The sequence below is a fragment of the Wyeomyia smithii genome, chromosome 2 (assembly GCF_029784165.1).
Source record: "Wyeomyia smithii strain HCP4-BCI-WySm-NY-G18 chromosome 2, ASM2978416v1, whole genome shotgun sequence".
Lineage (NCBI taxonomy): Eukaryota > Metazoa > Arthropoda > Insecta > Diptera > Culicidae > Wyeomyia > Wyeomyia smithii.
The window spans coordinates 193,156,491-193,166,200 of NC_073695.1; the positions used below are offsets into that span (position 1 = coordinate 193,156,491).

The 9,710-nt window shown below is 40.2% G+C and overlaps 1 protein-coding gene across 2 annotated transcripts in view; it reads right to left on the reverse strand.

The window, feature by feature from the left end:
• Positions 1–3,455, reverse strand: part of LOC129720199 (calcium-transporting ATPase type 2C member 1) — a 125,404-nt gene extending 121,949 nt beyond the window's left edge. The window contains exon 1 of one of the 2 annotated variants that reach the window (XM_055671648.1): positions 3,158–3,455. Coding sequence is in view for 1 of the 2 variants with exons in the window: in XM_055671644.1 (XP_055527619.1) it covers positions 2,785–3,009 (225 nt within the window). In the remaining variant the exon portion in view is untranslated. Of the gene's footprint in view, positions 1–2,784; positions 3,120–3,157 lie in introns of those variants that run through there. The other variant, XM_055671644.1, reaches the window with a different exon arrangement.
• Between the last annotated feature and the right edge of the window lie 6,255 nt (positions 3,456–9,710).

Here is a 9,710-nt window from a genome sequence, read left to right on the forward strand (position 1 = left end):
TAAATTATTCTTGTAATGAGGCAAGCGTAATTTAGTGATGAAAATATGTATAGCTGAGCGACGTGTGTGGAAAGATGCTTTGAGATGTTTCAGTGAAATTTCTAAATGAAAACCATTTCTAAAAACTTTGCCAGAAAATGTTGAATTTATCTTATATCTTTAAAGAGGTAACTTAAGATAAGATTTGTTTTTCAGACCTTCCTTTCCTCCTTTTTTTTTATTTAGATACTTTTTTACTCTAGAGGTGATGTGATTTATGGTACGAGCACATTATGTTTTAAGCAATATTTAATTTGTGATACCAAAAAGTCGCTTCAGAAAAAAAGAATAGGTACAAATACGGTTGGCCTCAATTTTTCACCCAAATAGCCGATGTGCGCAAGAATAGAATAGTGTCTTATACGATAACACTATTCATTCAGTTCAAGAAAACATCGTTTTAACATCTTTCTCGGAACAATGACACTGTTATCAAACGCATAAGTGATTCAACAGATCCAGTACACACAGTTCCAAATAAACGAAAGTATAAAACCTTCGCATTGTCTTCGATTGGGAGTATAAAGAAATCGACAGCTACACCACACACACATTCATCCGCGCAAGGCGGATGTTCGTCTTTTTCACTTTTATTTCAGTTTTCCTCTCTCGTGAGCATTACTTGTTTGTTGTCTCTGTGTTATGAGAATTATAAGCAGCTATAATATAGCAAGCAATTGGGGGGAAGTGTAACATACCGCTACACTATGCTGTAGCAGTAGCTCGAGACCAACAATGGCACCGTTAAGGAGTCAGCGCCAGCAGTGCCAGGTCAAGGTTTCCATAGCAAACGGGCCATCATCCGATTTCGATTTTCTCTATTTGATCTTTCAACTCCTTTTATATATTCGGGATTTGTTGTCTGTTTGTATTTTCTTTTAACCCTCTAGTGCCCAAATTAATTCCTAAACGGACTTCGATAAAATCACTATAAACCATTCTAAACACTTTTTAAGTATTTATTAAAGCTTTTCGGAACTTCGACTGAAGCCCGCCAAATGGCGGCCTTGGGCACACCATGGCTTCGGAAACAAAACAAAAATAAATCTTTAAAATTCTAATTTCTCCTCTTTCAAGTTTCCAAAAATATAATAAAATGAACTTGTTTTGTTTTAATTCAAAATTTAGTGTTTGATTTAGAGTCACTACAACTTGATTTTATACAGTTTTTATAACAAAATAAACATCTTTGAGCTACAGTTTTTTAAATGAGGTGTACGCTTAAATAAATACGCTCTTTCGGAAAACTACTCTCGAGTCGCGAAAACTACTCAGTTTGCTGAGCGAAATACGTGTGCAATATTTCATCGAAATCAAAAACGGCCGATTAATTTTTGCATATGTCCAAATCATCCTAGCTGGAAGAGTTTAATTTCTTAAAGTTTCGCATCATTCTATGAAAACTATTTTAATTTTTTTTCATCGTTTTTTCAGTTTTTTTTTATTTCCATTTACTGAGTATGGAGCATTCTTTGAGTGGAAATGAGGGAGAGGGGGCATTATGTTTACTAGTACGATATACTGAAGAAATTGAATGTTGATAAGTTTTCTTTATAAGTTTTACCCCAACCCAAGAAACCTCATAAGATATCAATAGACAAAAGATACTACGCAAGCAAACGCCCCAACGGAGGTCCAGAAAGCATGACAGGAATAGGATGGCCTAGTGTTTCTTTGCGCTTGAAATTGCTCAACGACTATCTTCAAAATAACGCTACGAAACCACACGATTTGTTGGCGATACGATTCATTAGTATTACCTTTTAATAGTGTTTCGCTCACGAGGGCTTAAGCCAAACTTCAATTTGCAAAGGAATTTTAACGGATGTGTTACGGAGATGAGCAAAAAAGTATCGTACTTTTTTCTTGATTCTTCAAGCAATGATGTCGGTGCTATGCTTTGATACACTTCGTGAATGAGCAACCCTACCACATCAGGAAAAGGCTAAAAAGCTATTGGTGTACAGAAAAGAAACCTAGTCCGGATAAAATCCATGATGCTGGCAATGGCAAAACATGCACAGAAACGGCACCATCATCACGACATCTGACATGCTTCTTAGTTTAAGCCTATAAATAGAAAAAAAAGCAAAGTTTTGGGCTTATCAACTCAAAAACAAAATGTTGCTGGCGCTGAGCTGGGAGAAGATCTATATCTCGTGAACCCGTGACACATATATGAGTAACCCAAAGTAAACCGCGCATCCCGTGGCTATACACAGATGAATTTTTTAAAATGATTCAAAGCCAACGCTCCTAAAAAGCAAAAAAAAGTTTCAAAATTTCTGTGTATTATATTCATATTCCTGACTCAATTAACCACAGTGTTGGCAATGCTATGAAGAAAGATTTTACGAGTGGAAGTAAAAGACAAAGATTCTTTGTCGAAGGACTCGGCCGGTCAGATCCAAACGCAAACGCATTTTACAGTTTAAGAGTTTCTGGACACCAATTCAAAAATTAAATTAGAGGTTGATACAAAATAAAATATTCGCGGAAAACTGATGAACATATTAGATATAAATAGGAATATTAGATAATGTAGACCATTGAAAGAAAACATTTGGTTGAACTAATTCCTGTTTTTGCAGCTTCATATGCAAGATAGATGTTAGTTGTAACTAGAATCCTCTAATAGGGTGGTTAGAAAATATACTAATGCTGGTTAGAAATTATTTTGTGGGTAAGCCTATGTACTAGTTTTATTTAAGTAACAGGATTGATTCGCATGTGCGTTTCGCTCACCGCCTTGAATGGTCCAAGCTCGTCGCTCAAAGTCACAAAAGACTGGAAGAAATCACGTTCGACTTTCTGCTGCTTATTGTCGTATGGTGATTCTTGAGACACCCTATCGTAAACATGTGTCCCATCTCCTGGTTTTCCCCGTTTCACTGAAGAATAACCACGAAAATCGAACCTTGTTCTTAGAAATTCAGCTAGGCCCACAAAAACTCGATTGGGCATTTCCATGACGCGGAATATGTTAACCTACGTGTGCAAATACTCGAATTCAGCATTGACGCAAAAAATGATTTAGGTATTTGCTATCGGTCATGGCCTAACTCCAGCTAAAATACTGCTGTCAAGTTGTACAATAGTCTCAAATTTTTTTCCGTACCGTATAGAGCCTGAATCGCGGACAGAAACTGGTAGAGCGGCTGCTCCAATATGATGATGATGTAGGCCTTCCTTGGACACTAAGTCTTCTTTCTTGCTACGTTTCGTCGATTGTTTTCGCAAGAATCTTGCACTGAATCTTTAATTTCTATGAACGCAAACACAGCCACTTCATATTCTCTGACTTCTATATATTACATTATTTGAGATAATTATCGAGAAATTACGTTTGTAAAACCGAACCGACCGATGAAGGTTCGCGCAAACTGCGGCAGATTGCGGAATGCACGTCAATAATGGGTTTGTAGGAAGTGACCGACAGTTTTGTTCAGCGACACATTTATCCAACCGCAGCGCACGGGGTGGCGTAGCGGCGGGTTTCGGAACTAACTTAAACTGAATATTATTTTGGAAAATAATTAAATAAATGATATTTTTAATGAATTGCGTGTTAATTTATTATTACGAAAGAAACATAATACCTTTAAGAATACAAAACTACACATAACTAACTCCCAAAAGTGGAATGAAACGAGAACCTGAACTATATAGTAACCAGGTCCGAAAAGATGAAAATTGAGTTACATTCCTAGAAACAATAAAAATACCCATCACTAAACCATGCTAGATAGTTAGCATGCATGCTAACCTACTTTCTGACAAAATCTCCCGATGGGTATTTGGGTCTGACGGAAGTTATAGGGCAAAACGTGTGCATTTTGTCAACGACGTTTCGGAAATGCTCCAGGTGATATATGAAGCTTGAAAAATACCCATCACCAAACCATGCCAGAAAGTTAGCATGCATGCTAACCTACTTTCTGACAAAATCTCCCGATGGGTATATGGGTCTGACGGAAGTTATAGGGCAAAACGTGTGCATTTTGTCAACGACATTTCGGAAATGCTCCAGGTGATATATGAAGCTTGAAAAATACCCATCACCAAACCATGCCAGAAAGTTAGCATGCATGCTAACCTACTTTCTGACAAAATCTCCCGATGGGTATATGGGTCTGACGGAAGTTATAGGGCAAAACGTGTGCATTTTGTCAACGACATTTCGGGAATGCTCCAGGTGATATATGAAGCTTGAAAAATACCCATCACCAAACCATGCCAGAAAGTTAGCATGCATGCTAACCTACTTTCTGACAAAATCTCCCGATGGGTATATGGGTCTGACGGAAGTTATAGGGCAAAACGTGTGCATTTTGTCAACGACATTTCGGAAATGCTCCAGGTGATATATGAAGCTTGAAAAATACCCATCACCAAACCATGCCAGAAAGTTAGCATGCATGCCAACCTACTTTCTGACAAAATCTCCCGATGGGTATATGGGTCTGACGGAAGTTATAGGGCAAATCGTGTGCATTTTGTCAACGACATTTCGGGAATGCTCCAGGTGATATATGAAGCTTGAAAAATACCCATCACCAAACCATGCCAGAAAGTTAGCATGCATGCTAATCTACTTACTGACAAAATCTCCCGATGGGTATATGGGTCTGACGGAAGTTATAGGGCAAAACGTGTGCATTTTGTCAACGACATTTCGGAAATGCTCCAGGTGATATATGAATCATGGAAAATACCCATCACCAAACCATGCCAGAAAGTTAGCATGCATGCTAACCTACTTTCTGACAAAATCTCCCGATGGGTATATGGGTCTGACGGAAGTTATAGGGCAAAACGTGTGCATTTTGTCAACGACATTTCGGGAATGCTCCAGGTGATATATGAAGCTTGAAAAATACCCATCACCAAACCATGCCAGAAAGTTAGCATGCATGCTAACCTACTTTCTGACAAAATCTCCCGATGGGTATATGGGTCTGACGGAAGTTATAGGGCAAAACGTGTGCATTTTGTCAACGACATTTCGGAAATGCTCCAGGTGATATATGAAGCTTGAAAAATACCCATCACCAAACCATGCCAGAAAGTTAGCATGCATGCTAATCTACTTTCTGACAAAATCTCCCGATGGGTATATGGGTCTGACGGAAGTTATAGGGCAAAACGTGTGCATTTTGTCAACGACATTTCGGAAATGCTCCAGGTGATATATGAAGCTTGAAAAATACCCATCACCAAACCATGCCAGATAGTTAGCATGCATGCCAACCTACTTTCTGACAAAATCTCCCGATGGGTATATGGGTCTGACGGAAGTTATAGGGCAAAACGTGTGCATTTTGTCAACGACATTTCGGGAATGCTCCAGGTGATATATGAAGCTTGAAAAATACCCATCACCAAACCATGCCAGAAAGTTAGCATGCATGCTAACCTACTTTCTGACAAAATCTCCCGATGGGTATATGGGTCTGACGGAAGTTATAGGGCAAAACGTGTGCATTTTGTCAACGACATTTCGGGAATGCTCCAGGTGATATATGAAGCTTGAAAAATACCCATCACCAAACCATGCCAGAAAGTTAGCATGCATGCTAACCTACTTTCTGACAAAATCTCCCGATGGGTATATGGGTCTGACGGAAGTTATAGGGCAAAACGTGTGCATTTTGTCAACGACATTTCGGAAATGCTCCAGGTGATATATGAAGCTTGAAAAATACCCATCACCAAACCATGCCAGAAAGTTAGCATGCATGCCAACCTACTTTCTGACAAAATCTCCCGATGGGTATATGGGTCTGACGGAAGTTATAGGGCAAAACGTGTGCATTTTGTCAACGACATTTCGGAAATGCTCCAGGTGATATATGAAGCTTGAAAAATACCCATCACCAAACCATGCCAGAAAGTTAGCATGCATGCTAACCTACTTTCTGACAAAATCTACCGATGGGTATATGGGTCTGACGGAAGTTATAGGGCAAAACGTGTGCATTTTGTCAACGACATTTCGGAAATGCTCCAGGTGATATATGAAGCTTGAAAAATAACCATCACCAAACCATGCCAGAAAGTTAGCATGCATGCTAATCTACTTACTGACAAAATCTCCCGATGGGTATATGGGTCTGACGGAAGTTATAGGGCAAAACGTGTGCATTTTGTCAACGACATTTCGGAAATGCTCCAGGTGATATATGAAGCTTGAAAAATACCCATCACCAAACCATGCCAGAAAGTTAGCATGCATGCTAACCTACTTTCTGACAAAATCTCCCGATGGGTATATGGGTCTGACGGAAGTTATAGGGCAAAACGTGTGCATTTTGTCAACGACATTTCGGAAATGCTCCAGGTGATATATGAAGCTTGAAAAATACCCATCACCAAACCATGCCAGAAAGTTAGCATGCATGCTAACCTACTTTCTGACAAAATCTCCCGATGGGTATATGGGTCTGACGGAAGTTATAGGGCAAAACGTGTGCATTTTGTCAACGACATTTCGGAAATGCTCCAGGTGATATATGAAGCTTGAAAAATACCCATCACCAAACCATGCCAGAAAGTTAGCATGCATGCTAACCTACTTTCTGACAAAATCTCCCGATGGGTATATGGGTCTGACGGAAGTTATAGGGCAAAACGTGTGCATTTTGTCAACGACATTTCGGGAATGCTCCAGGTGATATATGAAGCTTGAAAAATACCCATCACCAAACCATGCCAGAAAGTTAGCATGCATGCTAACCTACTTTCTGACAAAATCTCCCGATGGGTATATGGGTCTGACGGAAGTTATAGGGCAAAACGTGTGCATTTTGTCAACGACATTTCGGAAATGCTCCAGGTGATATATGAAGCTTGAAAAATACCCATCACCAAACCATGCCAGAAAGTTAGCATGCATGCCAACCTACTTTCTGACAAAATCTCCCGATGGGTATATGGGTCTGACGGAAGTTATAGGGCAAATCGTGTGCATTTTGTCAACGACATTTCGGGAATGCTCCAGGTGATATATGAAGCTTGAAAAATACCCATCACCAAACCATGCCAGAAAGTTAGCATGCATGCTAATCTACTTACTGACAAAATCTCCCGATGGGTATATGGGTCTGACGGAAGTTATAGGGCAAAACGTGTGCATTTTGTCAACGACATTTCGGAAATGCTCCAGGTGATATATGAAGCTTGAAAAATACCCATCACCAAACCATGCCAGAAAGTTAGCATGCATGCTAACCTACTTTCTGACAAAATCTCCCGATGGGTATATGGGTCTGACGGAAGTTATAGGGCAAAACGTGTGCATTTTGTCAACGACATTTCGGAAATGCTCAAGGTGATATATGAATCATGGAAAATACCCATCACCAAACCATGCCAGAAAGTTAGCATGCATGCCAACCTACTTTCTGACAAAATCTCCCGATGGGTATATGGGTCTGACGGAAGTTATAGGGCAAAACGTGTGCATTTTGTCAACGACATTTCGGAAATGCTCCAGGTGATATATGAATCATGGAAAATACCCATCACCAAACCATGCCAGAAAGTTAGCATGCATGCTAACCTACTTTCTGACAAAATCTCCCGATGGGTATATGGGTCTGACGGAAGTTATAGGGCAAAACGTGTGCATTTTGTCAACGACATTTCGGAAATGCTCCAGGTGATATATGAAGCTTGAAAAATACCCATCACCAAACCATGCCAGAAAGTTAGCATGCATGCTAACCTACTTTCTGACAAAATCTCCCGATGGGTATATGGGTCTGACGGAAGTTATAGGGCAAAACGTGTGCATTTTGTCAACGACATTTCGGGAATGCTCCAGGTGATATATGAAGCTTGAAAAATACCCATCACCAAACCATGCCAGAAAGTTAGCATGCATGCTAACCTACTTTCTGACAAAATCTCCCGATGGGTATATGGGTCTGACGGAAGTTATAGGGCAAAACGTGTGCATTTTGTCAACGACATTTCGGAAATGCTCCAGGTGATATATGAAGCTTGAAAAATACCCATCACCAAACCACGCCAGAAAGTTAGCATGCATGCTAATCTACTTTCTGACAAAATCTCCCGATGGGTATATGGGTCTGACGGAAGTTATAGGGCAAAACGTGTGCATTTTGTCAACGACATTTCGGAAATGCTCCAGGTGATATATGAAGCTTGAAAAATACCCATCACCAAACCATGCCAGATAGTTAGCATGCATGCCAACCTACTTTCTGACAAAATCTCCCGATGGGTACATGGGTCTGACGGAAGTTATAGGGCAAAACGTGTGCATTTTGTCAACGACATTTCGGGAATGCTCCAGGTGATATATGAAGCTTGAAAAATACCCATCACCAAACCATGCCAGAAAGTTAGCATGCATGCTAACCTACTTTCTGACAAAATCTCCCGATGGGTATATGGGTCTGACGGAAGTTATAGGGCAAAACGTGTGCATTTTGTCAACGACATTTCGGGAATGCTCCAGGTGATATATGAAGCTTGAAAAATACCCATCACCAAACCATGCCAGAAAGTTAGCATGCATGCTAACCTACTTTCTGACAAAATCTCCCGATGGGTATATGGGTCTGACGGAAGTTATAGGGCAAAACGTGTGCATTTTGTCAACGACATTTCGGAAATGCTCCAGGTGATATATGAAGCTTGAAAAATACCCATCACCAAACCATGCCAGAAAGTTAGCATGCATGCCAACCTACTTTCTGACAAAATCTCCCGATGGGTATATGGGTCTGACGGAAGTTATAGGGCAAAACGTGTGCATTTTGTCAACGACATTTCGGAAATGCTCCAGGTGATATATGAAGCTTGAAAAATACCCATCACCAAACCATGCCAGAAAGTTAGCATGCATGCTAACCTACTTTCTGACAAAATCTACCGATGGGTATATGGGTCTGACGGAAGTTATAGGGCAAAACGTGTGCATTTTGTCAACGACATTTCGGGAATGCTCCAGGTGATATATGAAGCTTGAAAAATAACCATCACCAAACCATGCCAGAAAGTTAGCATGCATGCTAATCTACTTACTGACAAAATCTCCCGATGGGTATATGGGTCTGACGGAAGTTATAGGGCAAAACGTGTGCATTTTGTCAACGACATTTCGGAAATGCTCCAGGTGATATATGAAGCTTGAAAAATACCCATCACCAAACCATGCCAGAAAGTTAGCATGCATGCTAACCTACTTTCTGACAAAATCTCCCGATGGGTATATGGGTCTGACGGAAGTTATAGGGCAAAACGTGTGCATTTTGTCAACGACATTTCGGAAATGCTCCAGGTGATATATGAAGCTTGAAAAATACCCATCACCAAACCATGCCAGAAAGTTAGCATGCATGCTAACCTACTTTCTGACAAAATCTCCCGATGGGTATATGGGTCTGACGGAAGTTATAGGGCAAAACGTGTGCATTTTGTCAACGACATTTCGGGAATGCTCCAGGTGATATATGAAGCTTGAAAAATACCCATCACCAAACCATGCCAGAAAGTTAGCATGCATGCTAATCTACTTACTGACAAAATCTCCCGATGGGTATATGGGTCTGACGGATGTTATAGGGCAAAACGTGTGCATTTTGTCAACGACATTTCGGAAATGCTCCAGGTGATATATGAAGCTTGAAAAATACCCATCA